This window comes from Pleurodeles waltl, chromosome 3_2, assembly GCF_031143425.1.
Source record: "Pleurodeles waltl isolate 20211129_DDA chromosome 3_2, aPleWal1.hap1.20221129, whole genome shotgun sequence".
Lineage (NCBI taxonomy): Eukaryota > Metazoa > Chordata > Amphibia > Caudata > Salamandridae > Pleurodeles > Pleurodeles waltl.
Window position 1 is genome coordinate 73,177,949 of NC_090441.1, and position 24,501 is coordinate 73,202,449.

At 44.8% G+C, this 24,501-nt stretch overlaps 1 protein-coding gene across 1 annotated transcript in view; it reads right to left on the reverse strand.

Annotated features, from left to right (window-relative positions):
• The window catches only part of BAZ1B (bromodomain adjacent to zinc finger domain 1B), a 249,952-nt gene that overhangs the window by 61,793 nt on the left and 163,658 nt on the right, over positions 1-24,501 (reverse strand). The window contains exons 14-17 of the mRNA XM_069226779.1: positions 19,463-19,610; positions 6,371-6,518; positions 5,948-6,063; positions 4,075-4,223 (exon numbers count right to left, since the gene is read on the reverse strand). Coding sequence (XP_069082880.1) covers positions 4,075-4,223; positions 5,948-6,063; positions 6,371-6,518; positions 19,463-19,610 — 561 coding nt within the window. The remainder of the gene's footprint in view (positions 1-4,074; positions 4,224-5,947; positions 6,064-6,370; positions 6,519-19,462; positions 19,611-24,501) is intronic.

Here is a 24,501-nt window from a genome sequence, read left to right on the forward strand (position 1 = left end):
GCAGTGGGTGACATCTCCCAGGTCTGGGGGTAGCCAGTGTCTCATACCAAAGGCAGCAGTGCCTTTGAAGTCCCTGGCCTTAGTATGCATTCACTACCCATCCTGCTGGAGAAGGTGATAACACCTGACCCGGGAGCATGCTTTATTTCTGACCTCTGAGAAAGCTGGCTCCCGCCTCAAAGGGGTCAGAAACATGTCTTATCTTGATAGGCTGATCAATACCAGTCAGCTACCACACTAAGGGTCTGATAAGTTTCAGGGGGCACCTACAAGATGCCCTCTGGGTGCATGTCATGAATCTAACACTGGTATCACTCCTGATTTATTAAAACTAGGTGTTTGAAACCTATGGTGCTTGGTATCAAGGACTCCATTATGTAGTTGGGTAAAACTTAATGAGTGTCCAGTAAATACCTTAAGATGGGTTCCCCGTTTACTTTCATCATCTACTAATCAAACTCTACATTAAAGGGGCACATCTGTTCATGCAGATATGTCCACAGATCAAGTTTAATGCACCCTGCCTAAGGGCCCTAAAGCCTGTTGTAGGGGTGACTCACATACTTAGATGCAGTGCTTGGGGCATTGCACACAATGTGTGCCATGTTGCATTTTCTTTCACTGCCTGCACCATGACACGCAAACTGCAATGGCATGCTTTGTGCAATTTTCAGGGAGGTCCCGAAGGGTGGCACAATACATGCTGCAACCCTTAGGTGCCCTCTCTAATATCCAGGCCTTATCCACCATTTACTAGGGACTTAGAGATAGTAGTGTGAAAATTATACAAAATGTACTTCGTTTTAGGGAAAGAGGAAGGGGGACCTGTTCAGCAGGAACCCAGTGCACCTCAGTTGAAATGAAAAACCTCAGCACCAGTGACCAAAAAAGGGGGTGGCCATGTTGAAAAGGTGCACTTTTCTACAGTTACCACCTGGATTGATATACATTTGAATGGAGGCACAAAGGGCCAAAGCAAACTGCTCGTCAGCAAATTTACGCAATTGGATGACTACCAGAAACAAGAAGCCTCTGATCTCCATCTCTTCAGGTAACTTACCCAAAGAGAGGACATCTGTTAAGTCAGTTACTATTGTAGGTATAGAGAACAGTTTGCTGGAGGTCAGGGCCTCCTCAAAGACCAACCTTGTCCAAGGAGCTTCTCCAATGTTCGGCCCACTGCAGACAAGCTTTACTGAAGGGCTAGTAGGTGCCAGAGCGCTAGGTACCAAGCTGGATGCAAGTTAACTTACCAAGGAGCCTCAGAACCATCAGAGCTAAACAGTAGCTCTTACACCGTGGTCCATGGAGCCAAAGTGCACAAGAGAAGGCCCTTTAACACACCAAACTGTTACCAAGTCTAAATTGACAGAGGAACATCCGCTCAAGATTCAGTATATGGTCTTCAGAAGAAACAAATTTGCTGTCTGGTTTCTAGAATACCCACTGCAAGACTTCTGAGATTAGGCGGTGTTGGTAACATTTGAACTAGTAAGGAGGAAACCCCCTTGTCTGGGTAGGTGGGAATGGAAAAAAGACTGATGTCAGTGCACAGTGATTACATTAATATGTGGTTCTGTCTCAAGTACAAGGCAAGGGCGGAGAGCCAACGGAGGACAATGGCACCATCTCTTGGCATATAGAAACTATTGCAAAGGCTTCCAGATCCAGTTAGGGGGGACTCAAGAGGAGGCATCTGCGTTTAGAACGATACATCAGAAACTATCCTTTGCCTATCTTGAAAACTACAAAGGCTCCCAGCCTTTCCAAAGTTACAACCATAGGGTTAGACTGCAGTCACGTCTTCTTGTGTTGAGGGTATCAACTCCGGTAAACTGATGCTGAGGTCTTACCTTCCACAGTACAACTGCATTGCGAGATCCATCTGGACCAGATGGCATAAAGAACAGCTCAAAGTTAAGTCTGTATTGGTGCATCATGGGTTCCAGGGAAAGTATGTGAGTCACCCTTGAAACTTCTACTCTGAATAGAAATATGACAAGTCCATACCCAAATCTAAAGGGCAGCAGGGTGCAAAGTTTGTGATTTTTAACAGCGCATGCTGCAAAAACTTGAAACTATTGACAGGGGAACTGTTATTCTATCAATGGTGGCAAAAGAACACTCAAGACCCAAGACCATATTATAAGGACAGGTAACTGGAGTATGAATTGAATCTTCTATTTGAATCCATTCCTCAGGTAGCACAGAAAACTACTACGAATATCTGAATATCACCCTTAATGCAGAATCACTAAGTATCTAACCTGAGGAAAATGAGCCTCAAATGTTGGCTGAGAAGTAGATTCCTTGCAGAACGATGGTGTTATCTTTTAATGTGTAGTGCAACAAAAATACATTTAAATAAGGGCTTGGCACAGAAACCCACACGAAAAAGGTCAACACTGTACCACTCACTTTATGGTAAGTCCAGGCCATCAACTAGGTCTAAATTCATTGAGATACTCTTCAGAGCCAAAACGAATCCAGCTTATGCCAGTGTCCAATCAATCAAAATGGGAAACCGCATCAGTGTTTGGTAATTTGAATTTAGGTTTCCTGGAGTCTAGTCACCCTCAAGAGCGCCGAGAGCAAGTTAGTAGTTTTCCAAAGCAGAAGCATGGTTCTAGAGTACAATAATGTCCATGACGGGTCTGAATAGATTGCTCAGTACATTCTAGTCGAAGCTTTTTTTAAACTGGGTGCTTTCCCACCAAAAAGCATTCACAAGTGCCTGCTCCCTGATGTTTTCTCTCAAATCTGGAGATGTAGGTGAACAAGGAAGTGGGCCCTCATAATAAGATGCTGAAATCGGTGCTACACAAAATACCCAAGTATCACCTACTGAAAATACAGATTTTACACAAATGAAAGGAACACCTGGGATGAGTTTGCCAGCTAAAATTTGCAAAACGTATGATCTGCGGTCAGAAGAAACAGCACGCACCACAAGCCAGTCAAAAGCACATCTTAATTTTTTAGATCAATTTTGAGAACTAAACCCAAACATGAACGAGCGGGAAGCTGCCAAAAATGAGGTGGCACTTAAGGCCGTCTTTGCCAGTTGCATGACATAAGCGCTAGACACCAAAGAAAAAAAGCTGGACTTGAAGGTGAATGAGCAATACAAATGCCTTTAAATTCAGTTTTAATGTTGTCACATTTGCTGTGCATTCAAAGTCTGAGGTCAAATGTCATGAAATGTCTTTCACAAATTACTCCTTAACACGGAGAGCTCAGTTTACGTTTCTTTCTCAGACTGCAAATTGAGAGAAGTTTGTGAAGTTCTTACTTGGGTTCAGATACATTATGTGAAACTAAAAGTTGTAGGATATCAATTGTGTGTGTGTGTAAGTTAACTGCACAAATACTTCAACATATGTATATTCAGTCAGGAAAGTACAAATAACGCACTTTTTTGTAATTGAGAAGTACGATTTAAACGATTAATAGGATCAGAAGAAATGTAGACACTATTTGGTAATACGCACACAATAAGAATTTGCTAAATCCGAATTTCTGCAAATTATCAACTACACGATTCTGTTGATCCTGGCTGGAGAAATTAGTTTTGTGGCATGGGGATGTGGGCAGCTGTGGAGGCACACGTCTCAGACAATTAGGGCTAAAAGAGAAGTCCAGGTGCACGGTGACAGGGTGTCTGGTTCGTTCTCTCAAAGTAATGACATCTATCCACTGTGCACTCGTACTACAGTAATGGAAAAGAGAGCAATACTAAGTCAACAACTGCCAGATTCCAACATCGCCGACAGTCAACACAAGCGTGCCCACCCCTCGCCCCAGCTCCAGACTTATTTCCAAAACAGATGCTATTTAAAGCGTTTTAATAAGCTGCAAGCTGCGTTGATAATGAAGAAGACAATGTGTGAAAGTCGCCAGGCAAAACCCGGAGGCCAGGCATACCTCAGCCCCTTGCAGCAGGCTCCTGGTATCTGCAGGCTTTGTTCAGAGGTGAAGAGAAGGTCAGAACAATACAGTGGGGGAAAGGCACACCTGTTTGGTGTGTAACTTATGTGAAAATCTGTTTCCCCAGGGAGGCCATTTTGCTCTTACCAGCTCATCGACGTCTGCTCCATTGACAGGTGCAGCACGCTGCCTGGAGCCTTTAGCAACAGCTGAACTCTTCTTCCTGACTGGCCTGCTCTTTCGGGCAGAACGCGAGGCTGTGCTCTGCTTGGACTTGGCTGCCTTCCTAGATCTCACTGAAAATGAAGTTTTTGGAAGGAAAAAGTTAAAAATCTGCTTGTTCATTTGCCAGTTTAAAGGAAGGAATACAATTTGTCTGAGCTATATTCGGGTGAGCAATATCTACCTTGAACCCAAAACAAACAATGGAGACCAGAAACATGACAACCTGTTCGCAAACAAGCCAGTTGTAGGGACCAGCATGGACCTCTGCTCTAACTACAGAAGATTAGGAGTTAACCTCACAAAACAACAACTGACAATCGGCTCGGTCCACTAAACAAAAAAAAAAAAGAAAACTGTTCAGACCGATGACTGCAGCCATTCAAGATGGCTATTTAAAGTGGACAAGCGAGATGAAAATCCCATGCTGACGCTATTTGAACCGATTATCTGTAGAACACCCAATGACCCATAAGGAAGTTACAGGTGGTCGACGGTATCAGAATCTCTCTGCTAAGACCTTCAAAACCCGGACAACATATGACTGAAATAACAAAGAATGGTCACAAGTACTTCATAAAAAGAAACTAAACAATCAACTGAAAGGGGCAGACCACCAGGCATGAACGCTTTATCTGCCTTCAGCATATGCTTCTTCCACTGCCTTCAAGGCCAGAACACGTGCCAGCTTCAAAGAACTTCATCCCAACAGCTTCCACTGCCTGCCACCTCTAATCCATCACCCTCCATCCATAAATCATCCTGACACAGGGCGGTCCCAAAGGAAGGGGCAAGCTAAGCAAGACTTCCGTTTGTACCATGCTGCTACAGCATTTGTCACGTTTACAGCATGTGTCAAATGTCCAGCAAGCCGCCATTCTCGATTATATGCTTAGGGGCGAGGGGGCTGATGTATAAATCCTGTGAAGGGATACCTTTTGACGATAAGACTGACGGGAAAGTTTCAGTGTCCTTTCTTCATTAACGCAACACCTCCTGGAATGCATTTTATTTTCGAGGCAGTGCATCTTCACAGGGGAATTTCAAATCTCAGCTCCCAAGCGCCCCTACCAACAGTGTTATTTCTTGGCTTTGAGTACAACACATCCGTCAAAGCACAATCTTCACCTTTTGAAAGTGGCTTCCTCATCATAGCTCGAGGTCATGGGGGTCCAAGGAAACATTGCATTTCTTAAAAGGAATGGACTACTTAAAAGCACAACATAACTGGCAAATGAAATTGTATACACGAATAACTGAAGTTCAGCCACAAATACAAGGTACTGTTAATTTCAGGCACTCTACGAAGCAGTAAGATTATCACCAAAGGCACATTTTACCGGACTGCCTACAGGAAAGTGTCATGACTAAATGGATTACCAATGTTAACCGGGAGTAAAAGCTAGCAAATAACATATTTGAGGGATGCCTGCAGCTGGAGAGCACCACAAGAATAGAGGAAGGCTCAGAAAGACACAGGCAGCACCAAAAGGACAGAAGCTCTACAAGAAAAACAGAACCTCTTCACTAGGAATATTGGGAGGGGGGGTTTAATGTTGGAAGGCTCACCTAAAATTAACTTCCTCTACTGGAACCATTTGCTACACAAACAATGTCCTCTAATGGCTCCAGTCACCTTACGATTTGTCTCCTCTAACAGAAGTGGGACCCTCATGCACACGAAAATATTTTAAAATGTATTGCATCAAGAGCAGGCAGTATTATTACACATTTTTGGCAACGCCCTCTTAGGCAAAACCTATTGCCCATTATGTTGAACGAACATGCATATACTTACATCTGAGTCCAACCACATCCTCATAATCCTCATCCTCCTCCTCTTCCTCCTCTTCCTCGTCCTCCTCAGAAGACTCTTCTTCCTCGTCCTCTTCTACAGAGTCCTCTGCGTAATTCCTGAAACAGAGAACATTTATTTTAAACTATTGGGAAACCAACACCCAGGATACTCTGTTTTGCCCACGAGACTGCTCGACTGTCAACCCTAGGATATTTTACAAACTTGTGCATTCAGCCAGAAATCCAGATTAATGGGGTAAGCCTTAAGATTTGGATCACAACCGAAGACAAACAGATGGAAGAACATAATACAACCAAACATTTGCCAACTCACAAATGGACTTGATTAAGGCACAACAGAAAAAGGAGGCTGAGCGCAGACAGAATGTATGCAATGTGAAGGAATTAAAGATTGAAGACTTGCCTGCCCCTAGAGTTGCGTCTAGCTGTTGACGGCTGACAGGCAGGACACTGCCATTCACCATCTGGTATCTCGTAGAGTGCTGGTCTTAGGCAGAAGAGATGGAAGGCTTTATTACACTGGTCGCACAGGATCAGCTTGTCATCTTCACCTAAAAGGAAGGAAAAGGACATTGATCTTTACTATCCAAGAAAGTTTTCGTTATCTGAACTAGAACTCTGAGGTTATTTCAATCCTTATGAAAATAACTAGTTCCATAGCCTGCAACCAACTATATTTTAATATATGAAAAATAGGGAGGGATCAGCAGTCCAATATTGAAAACCCATCGCCTCCCTCAATATACCAGACAATAACACGGCAGAAGATGTACTTCCCCAAAAAGGTTCCTTAAGAAATTTATCAAGAACACAGTAAGGGGAGAGGGTAAGGAGGAATCGGAAAATGGACATACACTTAAGGAATACTTCTAAAAAGAAAGCCAATGGATATAGACAATGAAACAACCAAGTTAATAATAAAATTACATGGTGGAAACATTAGGATCTCAATGCTACGATTAAAAAGGAAATGGGTAGGTAGCGCAGCCTTCCACAGAAAAACACTGCACAGTGCTTTAGTCCAGGCTGACCAAGCCTTCCAATAAGGCAGACATTAAGATTTTGACATCTGTAAGTTCTGAATTCCAGTACCTGCTCCACAGATATAAGCAGCAAAGGTCTTTCTAAAATGAGCTTTAGACACATTTCTTCATTACAATGAGCTCATCGATGAGATCCTTTGTTTTGTTTAATTCGTACAGGAACGCCACTTTCAGTGTGAAATGAATTTTCTCCTGGTGGGCATGAACGTAGGCTGAACTTAAGAAGCTATGTGGTCCGATTATTGTGAACATTTTAAATAACTAGGGAGAAGAGAGTGGAGAGTCCTTAACAGCAAACATCTAAGAAACACCAAATGACTTGTTAGCAAACAGCCTGAAACTAACGACCCATACAAGCAGACTTAACAGGGAAGTTACCGTCCTTCAAGGAGAGGTGCTCTAGCATGGCATCGAATAAGGGTTCATTAATTAAAAAAAATAAAAAATGATGATAAGTATTAAGCCCATAGGGAATTGGACCTTTAAAACGACAGCATCTCATTCTTATCGCCTTTAAATACTGTTAATTACTGATACTGTTGGTTGTAATCCCACTGCAGGCTCTCATTGCTGGTGTAAAGGAGGTCACTGCTAGACAGACCAGCATGCTGTAACTCAGAGTAGTACAGCATTCCACCTTTGAGGAAGACTTTCCTTCCTAATAGGAATGTTCAGACAAGCCTGTCAGAATTCCTCAATGGTGTGTATTGTATCATTAACACCCAGAACGTCATACCCGACGATAATCTAACATTCTGGTACCATAGGACACCAATGCATTGGATCTTATTATATCTGAGGTAAACGCCCAATTTTTTTAAAGGTCTACCTGGACATTTGTATCAGCCGGGAAATTTTATCCAAATCAATACACTCCAAAGGATACCTGCTGCATGAGGGTTTTTCTAACCTATCACGAAATGGTCACTTCAAAAATAAAGGCATGTGTTTTGTGAAGTGTACAGAAGGAAGGAATGTAAAAAGCCCCACTCATTTTAATAATTCTAGATACGAAAAATTGAGTGATTTCTAAAAAGGGTCAAATACATACTGGATATGTAACAAAGGAAACACTGCACAACCCAGTGTTTAGGGATGCTTGCTCTAGAAAGCTGAATAATAGACTGATGCAAGTTGCAACAGCCGTGCCGCCTTGGCACCCTATTTATAGATTTATCAAGTGGTACAATGTTACCCTATGAAAATAAGTTACTTATCTGTAACTACAGTTCTCCAGTATTGAAATCTTTCATACATTCACATGCTTGAATCATTCCCAGTCGTCGAGATGGGAGTCCCCGATACCTTAGAAAAGACAATGTCCCAAAGACATAACAGGTATAGCATTAAAACTCTACATTTTAGCAATCTATCCAAGTCGTTATGTAAAAAGGACCAAACTTGAGCCTCAGCCAATCAGAGCAGACCACCCTCTAGAACCCTCCTGAGAGAAGGTCCTGTATCTCAGATTTTCTAAGCACTAGTGCGCATGTTAATGGTTGAACAAGATATTGAAGGTGAGCTTCCCCTGTGAGGGTCGCATGTGAATCTATGAACGTTTCCAATACGGGATAACTAAAGTTACAGGTAAGTAACTTATTTTCTTACTCCAGTATTGGAACTTTCATAGATTCACATGCTTGAATCAGCCTATAAAGTGTATTCAGAGCACATTGCCTTGATTCTACATCATTCAAATTAATGAGAGATCACAGAGCTGTCCTTTACATGAAAACATTACCTTCCATACATATATCATTAATTTCTACACATACTTATACATAATATGAAAGTCTGATTGCACCTTTGTAACAAACATGGGGTTTGTACGAAGTATAACTATCCTGTTTAAATTGGAGGAAAGGCTCTTGAATGGTCAACGCCTGGATCTCACTGACCCGTCAAGTAGTAAGGGCTAGCAACAGAGCCACTTTCCACGATAAATGCTTCAGATCCGCTCTGTGTATCGGCTCAAACGGGTGTTTCATAAGCTGAGAGAGAACCGTGTTGAGATGCCAAGAAGGTGTGGAGGCCTTACCGGCAAAAAAACTTGAAAGTGTTTGAGAAATTGTTTGATCAATCTAGAAGACCACAGAGATAGTGAATTTGGCGAACGTCTCAAGCGAGATATCGCTGCCAAATGCACCCTAACTGATGCATGCGTCAAGCCTGTAGACACCAGATGGAGGAGATCGGGCAATATTCTCTCTGGCGGTGATAGTAGCGGATCAATCTGCTCCTTCTGACACCACAAAAAAAATCGTCCATCTTTTGCTAGAATATCCCGACACTCGGGGTGAATGTTTAAATGGGCGAACTCCTTGTGTTCAGGAGCCAGGCCGATAATTTGAGTGATTTGGGTTCTGGATATAAACCGTGGCCCCTGTTCCTTGTCAAATACTGTGGCGAAACTTTCAGCGGAATGTGAGCCGCCTCCGAGAACAGGAGGAGTTCTGAGAACCAATGTTAGCTCCGTTTTGGCCCTGCCATCAGGATGAGCTTGCAATGCTACCGTTTGATCTTTGCAAGTACTCTTGAGATTAGAGGAATGGGTGGAAAAACAAAAGGTAAATATTCCGCACCATGCCATCGAAAACTCATTCCCCCAAGAGCCCAGATGGTGAACCCAACCTGCATAATAGCGGCTGTAGGAAGTTGGCTCTGTATATACTATCTCAAAGTAAGAGATAGTGTGCGCAGAGTCCAAGGGTTCCCCTTAGAGGTAAGATAGTGGCAAAATTAGATAATTCTAATGCTTTATTTTGTGGTAGTGTGGTCGGGCAGTAGGCTTATCCGAGGGTAGTGTTAAGCATTTGTTGTACACACAGACAATAAATGAGGAACACACTCAAAGACTTACTCCAGGCCGCCAATAGTTTTTATATAGAAAAATATATTTACTTAATTTATTTTTAGAACTCCAAGTTCAAGATTTGAAGTAAATACATAAAATGCAAGGTACTCCACACAGGTAAGTTAGGAACTTTGAATTAGAGCAATAACAAACACACTTTGTTAAAATGGCAATAAGCTATTTTAAAAGTGGACAGTGCAAAAATCAACAGTTCCTGAGGGAGGTAAGTAATTTTTAGTTTGTCAGGTAAGTAAGGCACTTACAAGTTCAAGTTCCTGGGCATAGGCAGCCCACTGTTGGGGGTTCAAGGCAACCCCAAAGTTACCACACCAGCAGCACAGGGCCGGTCAGGTGCAGAGGTCAAAGAGGAGCCCAAAACAAATAGGCGCCTATGAAGATCAGGGGTTCTCCGGTTCCAGTCTGCCAGCAGGTATGTAACTGCGGCTTCAGAGGGCAGACCAGGGGTGTCTTATAGAGCACAGTGGGGGTGTGGGGATGGGGGGTGGGGGGGGTTACACAAGTTGTCACAAAAAACACCCTCAGCGGCACAGGGGCGGCCGGATGCAGTGTGCAAAGAATGAGTCGGGTTTTGTATTAGAATCAATGGAGGGGCCCCAGGGGTAAGTCTAGCGGTGCAGGCAGGGCACAGGGGCTTCTCGGGCCAGCCACCGACTGGGCTAGGCAGAGGGTCGCCTGGTGGTCACTCCTGCACTGAAGTTCGGTTCCTTCTGGTCCTGGGGGCTGCGGGTGCAGTGCTTTGTCCAGGCGTCTGGTTCCTTGCTACAGGCAGTCGTGGTCAGAGGGGGCCTCTGGATTCTCTCTGCATGCGTCGTTGTGGGAGTTGTCTCGGGCTACTCACGAGGTCAGTGTCGCCTGGGAGTCCTCCCTGTAGTGTTGGTTCTCTGGAGCTCGAGCTGGGGGCGTCGGGTGCAGAGGGTGAAGTCTCACGCTTCTGGCAGGACGAGTGAAGTCCTTTAAAAGTTGATTCTTTGTTGCACAGATGTTGCTGTGGGTGAACAGTGCCGCTGTTCTCAGGAGTTTGTTGGTCCTTTGGTTTCAGGGCAGTCCTCTGAGGCTTCAGAGGTCACTGGTCCCCGTCTGATGAGTTGGTGTTCCAGGCTGGTAGGGCTGGGGCCAAAGCAGTTGTATCCATCGTCTCTGCAGGGCTTTCAGGTCAGCAGTCCTTGTTTCAGGAATCTGATTTCCTGGGTTCTGGGGTGCCCCTAAATACTAAATTTAGGGGTGTGTTTAGGTCAAGAGGGCAGTAGCCAATGGCTGCTGTCCTGGAGGGTGGCTACACCCTTTTTCTGCCCCCTCCCTGAGGGCGGGGGGGCACATCCCTAATCCTATTGGGGGAATCCTCCAAACGTAAGATGGAGGATTTCTAAAGGCAGGGGTCACCTCAGCTCAGTACACCTTAGCGGCTGTCCTGACTGGTGAGTGACTCATCCTTGTTTTTCTCATTATCTCCTCCAGCCTTGCCGTCAAAAGTGGGGACAGGGGCGGGTATCTCCACTAGCTGGGATGCCCTGGGTGCTGTAACAAAAGGGGTGAGCCTTTGAGGTGTTCCAGTTCCTGCAGGGGGAGGTGAGATGCACCTCCACCCAGTACAGGCTTTGTTCTGGACCACAGTGTGACAAAGGCACTCTCTCCCCATGTGGCCAGCAACTCTTCTGGTTGTGGCAGGCTGGCAGAAACTGGTCAGCCTAGCACTAGGAGTTGGACTGGTATTCAGGGGGGATCTCCAAGATGCCCTCTGGGTATATTTTACAATAAATAATTGTAATAAATCCAACACTGGCATCAGTGTGCATTTATTGTGCTGAGAAGTTTGATACCAAACTTCCCAGATTTCAGTGTAGCCGTTATGGAACGGTGGAGTTCGTATTTGACAAACTCCCAGACCATACACTCTTTATGGCTACCCTGCACTTACAATGTCTAAGGTTTTGCTTAGACACTGTAGGGGCATAGTGCTCATGCACATATGCCCTCACCTGTGGAATAGTGCAATCTGCCTTAGGGCTGTGAGGCCTGCTAGAGGGGCGACTTACCTATGCCACGGGCAGTGTGAGGTTGGCATGGCACCCTGAGGGGAGTGCCAGGTCGACTTAGTCATTTCCCCCCCCAGCGCACACAAGCTGTGAGGCAGTGTGGATGTGCCAAGTGAGGGGTCCCCAGGGTGGCATAAGACATGCGGCAGCCCTTAGGGCCCTTGGTAACAGGGGTATCATTTACAAGGAACTTATTGGAGTGGCAGGGCTGTGCCAAATGTGGGAACAAAGGTACAGTTTAGGAAAAGAGCAATGGTGCTGGGGCATGGTTAGCAGGGTCAAAGGCACACTTTCAATCATGCCCCCCCCCCCCCCCCCAAAACGAAGGAGGATGAGACTAACCTTTCCGAAGAGAGTCTTCATTTTCTAAGTGGAAGAACCTGGAAAGGCCATCAGCATTTGCAGTCCCAGGTCTGTGCTCCACTACAAAGTCCATTCCCTGTAGGAATATGGACCACCTCAACAGTTTTGGGTTTTCTCCTTTAATTTGCATCAGCCATCTGAGAGGTCTGTGGTCATTTTGAACTACGAAATGAGTACCAAAAAGGTATTGTCTCAACTTCAAGGACCAGACCACAGCAAATGTCCCCCTGTACCCCCACAACGACACATGCAGAGAGAATCCAGAGGCTCCCCCTGACTGCAACTGCCTGTAACAAGGAACCAGTCGCCTGGACCAAGCACTGCACCCGCAGCCCACAGGACCAGAAGGAACCGAACTTCAGTGCAGGAGTGACCACCAGGCGACCCTCTGCCTAGCCCAGTCAGTGGCTGGTCCGAGAAGCCCCCCTGCACCGTTAGTGACTCCTGGGTCCCTCCATTGATTCTAATACAAAACCAGATGCCTGCTTTGTACACTGCACCCGGCCACCCCTGTGCTGCTCAGGGTGTGTTTTGTGTGCCTACTTGTGACACACACAACCTCCCCTCCCTCCTCTTTGACCTCTGCACCTGACCAGCCCTGTGCTTCTGGTGTGGTAACTTTGGGGTTGACCCGAACCCCCAACGGTGGGCTGCCTATGCCCAGGAACTTGAACTTGTAAGTGCCTTACTTACCTGACAAACTAACCATTACTTACCTCCCCCAGGAACGGTTGATTTTTGCACAAAGTGTTCACTTTTAAAATAGCTTGTTGCCATTTTGACTAAAAGTGTGTATGTTATTGCTCTAATTCAAAGTTCCTAACTTACCTGTGTGGAGTACCTTGCACTCTATGTATTTACTTCAAATCTTGAACTTGTGGTTCTAAAAATAAAGAAATATATTTTTCTATATAAAAACTATTGGCCTGGAGTTAAGTCTGAGTGTTCCTCATTTATTGCCTGTGTGTGTACAACAAATGCTTAACACTACCCTCTGATAAGCCTACTGCTCGACCACACTACCACAAAACAGAGCATTAGAATAATCTAATTTTGCCACTATCAACCTCCGAGGGGAGCCCTTGGACTCTGAGCACACTATCTCTTACGTTGAAATAGTATATACAGAGCCAACTTTCTACAGCGGCATTTAGTGTTTTGCAGAGTTGCAAAAAGATCCAGTTTGGGTTTTCCCCACCTCCTAAGGACCCGCTAGAGAACCTCCTGGTTCAGCTCCCATTCGTGACAGGAGGACGTCAGTCTGCTGTCTCGTTCTGCCTCCCTGGTAGATGTTCTGCTCGTAAACTGATGCCATTGCGAATGGCCCAATCCCAAATAGTCTGCGATTCCCAAGACAGGAAGAGAGACTTCTTTACCCCTTGCTTGTTTAAATAATGCATTGCTGCAGTATTGTCCGTTCTTATGAGAACTGGTGAGTGCTTTATTTACTGGAGCAAAGCCTGTAGGGCCAGGGAGACCGCTCTCAACTACAGAAAGTTGATGTGATATTTTCAGAATGAGTTGCTCCACTTTCCACTGACCTGAAGGTCCCCATCCCTCTAGGAAAGCATCTATGGTGATTAACAGAGGGCGAGGAGGTAGGAAAGGAAGACAGACTGCAATGTTTCCCTGGTCTTTCCACCAGTGTAGCGCTTGAACCATCTGAGGAGTTATTGTGATTAAATCGTTGAATGAGCCCTCTCTGTATCCACTGAAGAGATAGAATGCGTCCCCTGCAGGAAGAACTTAGTCAACAAAAGGGGACTAACTGTATGCAAAAAGACATCCCCAGAAGCGATTTGTAGGTGCATACAGAAATACTTTTTTCTTTGTACTCTGCTTCTTAGGCAAACGAGTTTTGCTTGTCTCTACATTCAAGGGAAAGCTCGGTCTTTGATGGTGTATTTTTGCTCCTAAAAAGGAGGTCACTCCTGTTGGCAAGATGTTGGACTTGTTCTTATTCAGAGCGAGATTCAGCTCGTCGAATAATGCTATGCAAGCTGTTGAGTAGTGAGCTGTCTGAGACAAGTGCACCCTTATTAGCCAATCGTCTAAGTAGGGAAAAATTTGCAATTATTTTCCTCAGGAAAGCTACTACTGGAGCTAGGCAGTTTGTAAAGATTCTGGGGGCAGACTTCAGGCCAAATGGGAGAACCTTGAATTAGAAATGGCTGCTGGCTACCACAAAACAGATATTTTCTGAGGGCAGGTGAAATCGGAATATGAAAGCAAGTGTCCAGTAGATCCAGAGACGTCATATAATCTCAGCGGTTCATGCGAAGAATATCTTGCTAAGAATATCTTGCAATGTGACCATGCAAAAGGTTTGACGTTTGAGCTATTTGTTTAGGTCCCTGAGATCTAGAATGGGACATCAAGATTCCCAGTTTTTGTGCACCAGGAAGAAACTTGAGTAAAAACCTTTGCCTTTTTCCGAAGAGAGGGTTCCTTCTATCGCTCCCTTTCTGAGCATGGTCACAACCTCCAGCTTGAGTTGTTTTATATGTGTCTAAAAGAAGGTATGAGGAGGACAAGAAGGTGGGCATTGAATGAACTCCAAAGTATGGTCAAATCGAACAATCTTTAAAACCCACTGATCTGGTGTTATTTGTTCCCACTTCTGATAGAAGTGCGACATCCTCCCCCCACCCCCCCCCCCCCCCCAATCTTCTGGTGTTGTGGTAAGGTTGTAGCCAGAGCCTTGTACAGGTCATTGACGTCTGACCGCTTCTTTGCTCTGACACGGTCTACCCCTAGGAGGGGGTCTGGAATAGGGCGCCTGAGGTAGTTGCCTTTGAGTGTATTGAGGCTGAAACTGCTGTGTAGCTTAGGAGGGGTAACGAAAACTCTGGTAACCCCTCCCCCTCGATATGTCGAGACTCCTTGACCTCTGTAGGTACAAAAGGGCATCCTCTTAAACTGAAGTGTCCCTAAGGACCTTGCAGTGTCTGATTTGATGGCTTGCAAGGCCTCATCCACATACTTGCCAAAAAGAGCCACTCCATCAAAAGGACGTTCCAACACCTTATTCTGATCCTCTGGACGAAAGGAAGATGCCATAAGACGGCCCTCACGCCGCAGCACTGGTCTACCAGCCTGCTGCCGAAAAGCTGTTGTTGCTATATCAATGGCCCAGTCTATTACCTCAGCCAAGGTACGCTCTCCCTCCAAGAGGATTTCCTTCACCTCCGCCTTAGTTTTTTGAAAGGTGGTCCAGATACGCAGCAATATCAGCCCACAACTGTGTCATACCTCCCCAGGATTGCCAATGAACTCGCTGCTCTTACTATCAGACCAGACATGGAAGAGAAACGCTTCCCGATTATGTCCAGTCTTCTCCCATCTGTCCGGAGGAGCTGAAAGTGGCGATGGATTTTTGAACGCCTCTCCGCTGCCTGGGTTATAACAGAGTCCGGCTTCGGGTCACTAACTAGACACGCCAGGGCGTCCTCTGGAGCCTTATACTTTTTGTCCAATCTAGGCAAGACTGCCATCACCATAGCTAGATTTCTCATCACTTTGAGACATTCCTCCCAGATGTAGCCTATCGGTATGGAGCGGACCCTTTTGATAAGGCTCCTTGAGTAAAAAAAAAAAAACAATCCATCTGTTTGGATGGCATGGGAATTGCAAATCTCTTTGCTTCCCTCTCAAGCAGATTATGGAAACCCCCAATATCTCCTGGGGGAGAATCCACCTGAGTAGGCAATGGAGATGAGGGTGTCGGCAATATATAGTTGTCCCAATTTGAGTTGGCATCCTGCAATTCTCCTTCCCTCTCTTCCTCCGAAAAGTCAGTAACCTGCATGAAAGACCTTTGTGGGGTACTTCTGGCCGATCTACGGGATAATCTAGGTTGTGGCACTGGAGTGGCAGGCATTGAGGGAGGAGGCGCGGTTTGAATGTCCGATTGTGGCGCTGATGGAAACCTTTTTGTAATCTGATAAACTGTAGATCAGAAATAAGGGAACTCGTGACACAGACCATGTCCTCTAGTACATATGCCTGCTGTCATTGAGGAGAATAATACTGTTGATAATATTACTCTGGACACTTAACATGGAGTTATGAAGGGCTATGGGCTGCCCCAAACAGCCCATTCTCATCCGAATCTTTCTCCAAAAGATGAGTTGGGATTAATGGTGTAACCTCGCTACGGGATGTAGCTCTTGGAGTGGTATCTCCCCTCCAAAGAACAGACTGTTTTTCTCCTCGTCGATGGTACCGTCGACAAAATAGTCTCAGATAGCCCTAGTGCTTCCGTCAACGGTGTCACCAATGACAGCGTACACTTAAGAATCCTTGTTGTCAATGGCGTCATCGATGGAGCTGTCTGAGTCAGTCAACGACGTCTTGATCTTCAACTTCAACGGCCTGGATTTGGTTACCGTCAGACAAAGAAGAAGTCACCATCGAGAGACTGGTTACCGTTGACGCAGCCGCTGTGAACGTTCTTGTCGACAATGACCTCGTAGACTGTGGAATTGTCGTTGACTGTCTTCAGAAGCTGAAAAGGGCTTTCTGAACACCGTCAGCACCTTTGGAGGTGTAGAAGGCTCTGAGGAAGATTTAGGTACCTCCTTTGATGTTGAAGGTTGATGCCTGGACTTAGAGGAGAATCTTTTCTCCTGGGGTGAGGATGAGACTGCAGCCTTCACCAGACCCCGGTGAGGTCTTTTTGAAAGTCTTTGAGGGTTGTTTTGAACCCTTTTCAGAATGAGGTGATCTTTGCCTTTTGTGACTTCCTAGAAGACCATGAAGACTCCTCACTGCCAGTCCGAGGCAGGGTCTTTTCTTGATTTAGGCTTCCGGAGCCATATCAACAATCTCCCCTCTCTATACTTTAAAGAGTTCAATGAAAAGGTACGACATACCTTACAGTCTGAAGCAGAATGTTCAGGATAGAGGCAATATATACAATCTGTATGAGGGTCTTCTGAATGAAGCCTTTTCTTCCCACAAGTGCTGCAGGCTCTAAAGAGACCTTCTCTCTGTCAGACATCCTGCTGGTACAACAGGCTCCAGAAAGTATGAGTGTAAGTCAGAACACTCAATGAGCAAGTAGAAACTCCGAGACAGTGACAATCTTCTTCCACAAGAACAAGATAAGCAGAGCCCAGAGGAGACCCCCTAGCACGACGTGCGGTAGAAAATCTGAGGTACTGGAGCTTCTCTTAGGAGGGTTCTAGAGGGTGGTGTTCTCCGATTGGCTCAAGGTTGGTCCATTTTAGATAAGGACTTTGATAGATTGCTAAAATGTAGAGTTTTAATGTTATACCCGTTATATCTTTGGGACATTGTCTTTTCTAAGGTCCCGGGACTCCCATCTCGACGACGGGGGATGATTCAAGCATTTGAATCTATGAAAGTTCCACTACTGGAGTAAAGTCAGTTTTAAGAACAGAGTGCACATTATTTAAATAAGGATAAAATGAAAGCCTCCCCCCAATTTAATAAGAGGCGCTTTTACATATTACCTAATTTGAATTATGTTCTCAAAGAAAGCAAATATCCATTATATATGAACCAGTTCAAGAAAATGAGTCATTATTCAGATGTATCTTCATAAGTTTGAAGAAATTGTTTAGCAGTTTTAACTGTACTCGTATTTAAAATAGAAAATGCAATTTTTGCATTGCAAAGCCCCCATTTAGTCTGCCAAACGTTATTCAGATTTAACAGAACTAAAGCCATTAACAAAAACATGAGTAGAATTCAAAGCCTGCCAGACACCACGTTCAATGCAACAAACTAAAAAGCATCATGCTGAATTACTGCCCCATAAGTGTTTCTTGGCTGCAAATCGTGGTATTCACCAGTTTGTCGAAGTAGAGCACAACTCCTAAATTAGACCATTAGATCAGAAATGGTACTTTTAGAGCACTTCAACTGTGTACCCCTGCACATAATCTGCAATTAAGCAGCGCAAAAAAATTGGATGAAAGTCTGCCAAGTGTCATGCAACTTTGTCAAACATCACCATAAAATAGCAATTTAATAAATGGTATTTATGTTAAAGTATCAACTCAACTAAAATCACAGAATACAGCTTCTCTTCAGGCCAGACTGCTTCCCCAGAAACCAGATGCAGATCCTCCTTCCCAAAGAGTTAAAACTGTATGAAGCAAAATGTCAATCCACAAGCTTAATTGTGCCTGATAACCATGCAGTAGTTTAAGCAGTGCAGGAGTTCAGCGATTGCACAGTAGGGTGCAGGATTTTGCTTTGTGCAGATCGGTCTCTTTTCAGATCGAGAACTAACAATGGCAAGGCCAGTATTGGGGAAGGGTGATTACTTTTGCTTTGCTTTACCTGAATGATAACCTAATGAGCAATAGTACTGGAAAATAATGTAAAGAAACGTCCAAGCATAAAAAGGGTATTCCTTTGGTAAAAGCTTCTGAAAAACAAGATTCGTAAGTTTGGCTTTTTGTTTTGAGTGATTAACATGAAGGTCTCAATAAGCTCAACTTACATCTGCCTTAAAAGGGTAAGATGCCCTAAAAATTTGCACTGAGTGGTGCTGGGAAACAAGCAATGTATAGCTATCCATTGGGTCACATCTAAGGCTCCCACATATGAAGCCTGGCAAGGAACAGGATTCAGTGGACTCTGAAGGAAAATAGGTGCCTGAAAGTAGCATGGTCTGATAAAGCGCAAACAATTGTGTGGTGGGCAGAAATGATCCACTTGCCTTCTACCCCAGATTCCGGAGTGTGTGAAAAGGAGGCAGTGGAAGGCATGGTTGACCCTGTATAGGCACATGGAATAATACCATATACTTCATGGACTGTGGTCCAATGGACCGGGGCGAGATATGGTTAGGAGGCATGAAAGGCTCAAAAGATGACACAGCACAACTATGTTATATGGCCCCGCGCAACTACAATATATATGCTGAACATGGACCTACACGGCCCTGGAGTGTAGGACTGGGGGATCTGGATTGCAATATTTAAGTGTTGAGGCTTCCTGATGCCTTGGGTTACGTCTGCAAGAGATTGGTTGTAATGCCATGCACTGTATAGTTTGTAGACTGTAGCCATCTAAGAGAAAAAACAGTTATGCTACACTAAGAAAATTCCATGATTAAGAAGCTTTATTCACAGAGACTGGACTATTGGGAAATACATTTGACAAAACACATCAAGTTTCATGTAAAATCACGAAATTAAAAGTACCTTTCTTGCGACACACTTTGCAGCGGGCATTCTCAGATGACATGTCCCACTTAATGCAAGCATCCAACATTCCTAACAGCGCATGCATACGAGAGAAGGTCTGTGCATCGCGAATTGCAACCTTCCACTTCTCCACTGCAGAAGCTACCTACAAAGGAAAAATATGCCACAACGTTTTACTATAACACAAAGGTAAGTTTAACTTGCACCAATGACTATCATGTTACATAGGTCGTTGGGTAAAGCAATAGTTTTTACAGCAGATTGTCATACATGTACAGACATAATAGATACAATCTGTTCTTAATCTGAAAGGTTGAGTTTTTCCTGCATAGAGCCCTCCCAGTCTCATAGCAACCACCAAATCTGGTATTAATCGTGCATACATAGATAGTGAAACTTAGAGATTCAAGTCATAGGGAAGAAAATTAGTTACTTACCTGTAACTGCAGTTCTCCAGTATTGGTATCTTTCATAGATTCACATGCTTGAATCATCCGTCGTCGAGGTGGGAGCCTCACGGTAAATTTAAATACATAAAGCAGTAAGTCAGTAAAAGTAAAACTAGTAGGCCCCAGTAGGCCTCACAGGATATTTTACAGTCTATCCACTGTTTTGTGAAAAGACCCAAACTTCCATATCAACCAATCAGGATTCAGCCCCTCCCAAACACTCCCAACAGAGGCTGAATTCCCTCAGATTTTCTAGTAGGAGTGTGAAGTTTAATATCTGTATAATAGGGGAGCCTCTGAGGGGAGGAGGGTGGGTCGCATGTGAATCTATGAAAGATACCAATACTGGAGAACTGCAGTTACAGGTAACTAATTTTCTTCTCCAGTATTGGATCTTTCATAGATTCACATGCTTGAATCAGAATAACGAGCAGTAATGTTTTCTTAATTAGTGAATTACATTGACTGTAATTTTATCGTAATTTTATAAGTGATGTGACTCACATTAGTACAGCTTTATACATCCACGTCTATATCTATATATCTATATCCATGGATATCTCAATAGAAGAGCAATAGAAAAGCTGTGTGGCAGAAAGTTTTGACACAATCTGTTTTGAGGTCTATGACATGTTAACACAATATAACAAAGCGAATAATCTGAAGCACATCATTAGAGTAAAACACACTGATATAAAATTAGATATTAACTAGACTAAGAACCAATATCGAACATACCGTGAGTGTGGTGGTGGGAAGTGTAAGAGGCTCACGTTAACGAAATAGATGCCTCAGCACTGCCTGTTCCACTGCTGTATCGACGTGGTTAGTTTCCTCGAGACAGTAATGCCTCGTAAATGTATGTTGGCTGGACCATGTTGCTGCTCTACAGATGCTATGTAGTGGTACACCTGCAAAGAGTGCAGCTGAAGTGGCTACCGATCTTGTAGAGTGGGCTCTCACCTTGGTGTGGAGCGGTTTTCCTCCTTTTGAATGACAGAATTGAATTGCCAGGCCAATCCATCTTGCTATAGTCTGTTTGGACGCCGCGTGCCCCTTTCTTGTTCCGCCAAATGCTACAAATAATTGATCAGACTGGCGGATGGCTTGAGTTTTCTGTAGATAAAACTTTAAACATCTTTTAATATCAAGGGAATGTAATGTCTTTTCGGCTACTGTTTGCAGATTTGGAAAAAGGGTTTTTAAGATGACTGGTTCATTCAAGTGAAACGTTGAGGGAACTTTCGGGATGAATTTAGGATTTGTTCGCAGGATCACACCTGAGTTTGTGAATTGGAGGAAAGGCTGTTTGACAGTAAAAGCCTGAATGTCGCTGACTCTTTTGGCTGAAGTAAGAGCTAGCAGTAACGCGGTTTTCCATGAAATGAATTTTAGATCAGCTTTGTGGATCGGCTCAAAAGGATCTTTCATGAGCTGCATCAACACAACATTCAGGGACCATAATGGCAGAGGTTTTTTAACTGGCGGGAAGACCCGAAAAAGGCCCTTCATGAATTGCTTGACAATTCTTGTGGAACACAATGAGACTGTGGTGATCTGCGGTATCTGGAGATTGCTGCCAGATGTACCCGAATGGAGGAATATGCAAGTCCTGATTTTGCCAGGAGCAGGAGATTTGGAAATACCCGTTCTGGAGGAGAGGACAGAGGATGTATATCTTCTGCTGCACACCATATACAAAAACGTTTCCATTTAGGTTTATAGGTTTTGTTGGTAGTGTCAGCTCTAGCTTTTGCCAAGATGTCTCTACACTCCGGGGAAATGTTGAGATTCAAGTATTCATTGTATTCAGGAGCCAAGCTGACAAATGAAGAGACGACAGATCCGGGTGTCTGACTTGTCCCTGGTGCATCGTTAAAAGTCTGACTGTCTGAGTCGTAGATGTGGCTGTTCGGAGAGCATGAGGAGCTCCGTGTACCAGACTTGTCTGGGCCAGCTGGGAGCTATGAGCAGAAGGAGACACCCCTCTGACTTCAGTTTGTTGATGGCTATGGGAATGAGCGGGATCGGAGGAAAAGCGTAGGCATAAACTCCGGACCATCTCATCGAAAACGCATTCCCCCACGAAGCATTTGGGGAAGCCAACTTGCGTAGAACTGGCATTTCTTGTTCTCGAGAGTGGCAAATAGGTCTAGGTTCGGTTTGCCCCATAATGGAAAAGGGCTGTTGAGAGTTTTAGGTCTAGCTCCCACTCGTGATAAGGAATCGCTGTCCTGCTCAGGGTGTCTGCTAGAACATTGGTTTGTCCTGGCACATGCTCCGCTTTGAGTGAAATATTGTGCTTGATGGCCCATGTCCAGATTTGCTGTGCTAGCTGCGAGAGTTGTAGGGATCTCGTGCCTCCTTGCTTGTTTAGATAAAACATGCTGGTTGTGTTGTCTGTCCTGATTAAGACGCTTGAATTTTGTATCTTTGGCAAGAAAGCTTTTAGAGCCAAGTGTATTGCCTTGAGTTCTAGGTAATTGATGTGGAGCTGACCCTCTTTCGCATTCCAGGTACCGCTGATTTGCAGGTCCTGGCAGTGTGCACCCCATCCTTTGAGAGAGGCATCCGTTGTTACTATGTAACCTGGTGTTTGAAGAAGGAATGACAGTCCGTTTGACAAATTGGTTAGAGTCGCCCACCACCTCATGGTATTCTTCATTAGAGGCGTTATGCTAATCTTGTCTTCGAAGGAACCGTTGACCTGGGTCCATTGTATGTTCAATTGCTCTTGCAGGGGGCGCATATGGAGCCTGCAATCTAGGACTAGCAGAATGCATGATGATATCATCCCGAGCAATGATTTGTAGATGCGGACTGAAACAAACTTTTTTCTGGAGAGCCTGTCTGCCAAGGAGGTTAACTTTTGTTTCCTCTTGTGAGATGGGTACGCTTTTTTACAGACTATGTCTAGTATTGCGCCCAAGAAACTTAATACCTGTTTGGGGTGGAGCTGAGATTTCTGGTAGTTGACTACAAACCCCAGGCTGTGTAACAATTGAAGGCAATAGGAGATGTGACTTGTTACTTGCGACTTTGAGGGTGCCTTTATAAGCCAGTCGTCCAGGTAAGGGAAGACCTGGATACCTGACTGGCGGAGATGTGCTGCCACCGGAGCCAACATTTTTGTGAAGATTCTGGGGGCTGATTTGAGACCGAATGGGAGAACCCGGAATTGGAGGTGCATACTTCCCACTCTGAGCCTTAGGAATTAGCGATGGTTGCGATATATGGGGATATGAAAATAAGCATCCTGGAGGTCTAGGGATGCCATCAGATCTCCAGCATTTAACAGATGCAGGACATCTTGCAGTGTTACCATCCTGAACGACTTTCTTTAGAAACTTGTTTAGTGCTCTCAAGTCCAGGATGGGGCGCCAGTCTCCTGAGGGTTTCTTTACAAGGAAAAAACTGGAGTAGAATCCTCTGTTCTTTTGAGATAAAGGGACTGGTTCTACTGCTCCTTTTCTCACCATCACTCTTACTTCCTTGAGGAGTTGGTTCATCCTCTGAGGCGGTGGGCCCGATGGAGGAACAATTGGTGGGGTTTGTGTGAATTCCAGAGTATGACCTCCGGCCACTACATCGAGAACCCATCTGTCCGATGTTATAGTTTTCCATTGGGGGAAATAGGAAGTGATGCGACCTCCGACCCTCGATGTAGGTGGGTGGGGAAGCGTTGAGATGACCGGCGGGTCATTGTTTTCTGCCCGTATCTCTCCCTCGGGCAGCTCCTCTTCCTCTAGCTGGATGTTTGTAAGCTGCGGCCGGTGGTAATCTATAATGCTGCTGTTGCTGGTGGTACTGATGTCGTGATCCTGTGGAGGAAGACTGATATTGGGATCTGTATTGTTGGTATCCACCTCGAAAGGAGTAATTTCCTCTACCCCTTGCTCCACGAAAAGGTTGTTTTTTTTATATTGCAGGGTACCTAGGGATTTTGCCGTATTGGTATCAGTTTTGATAGCCTGCAACATGTCGTCGACATGTTTACCAAACAAACTTTCTCCATCAAAAGGCATGTCGAGAACATGACTCTGGACTTCCGGTCTGAATGAAGTAGCATTAAGCCATCCTTGCCTGCGCAGGACTGCTGCGCCAGCTAATTGTCTGAAGCCAGTGAGAGAAATGTCTATTGCGCGGTCTATAATCTCCGCAGAGACCCTTTCTCCCTCCTGCAAGACCTTTTTTGCTTCCACCTTGACCTCTTCTGGCAGTAGATCTAAAAAGGCAGACATGTCTGCCCACATCTGGCGATCGTACCTTCCCAGGATGGCGAGGGAGTTAGCAGCCTTAACTGTGACCGCTGCAACAGAGGAGAATTTCTTGCCGATATTGTCTAATCTCCTTCCTTCCTTGTCTGGGGGAGACGCTATAGGTGCAGAGGGGTTTTTGGAACGTCGCTGAGCCGCCTGTGATATAACAGAATCAGGTTATGGCTGTGAGACTAGACAGGCCGGAGAATCATCTGGGGCCTTGTACTTTTTCTCCAGTCTTGGCATTTGTGAAGGCACTGTTGCTGGATTTTTCATTGCCTTCAAACCCTCCTGCCATAAGAAATCTACAATGGGTATAGCTCTTACC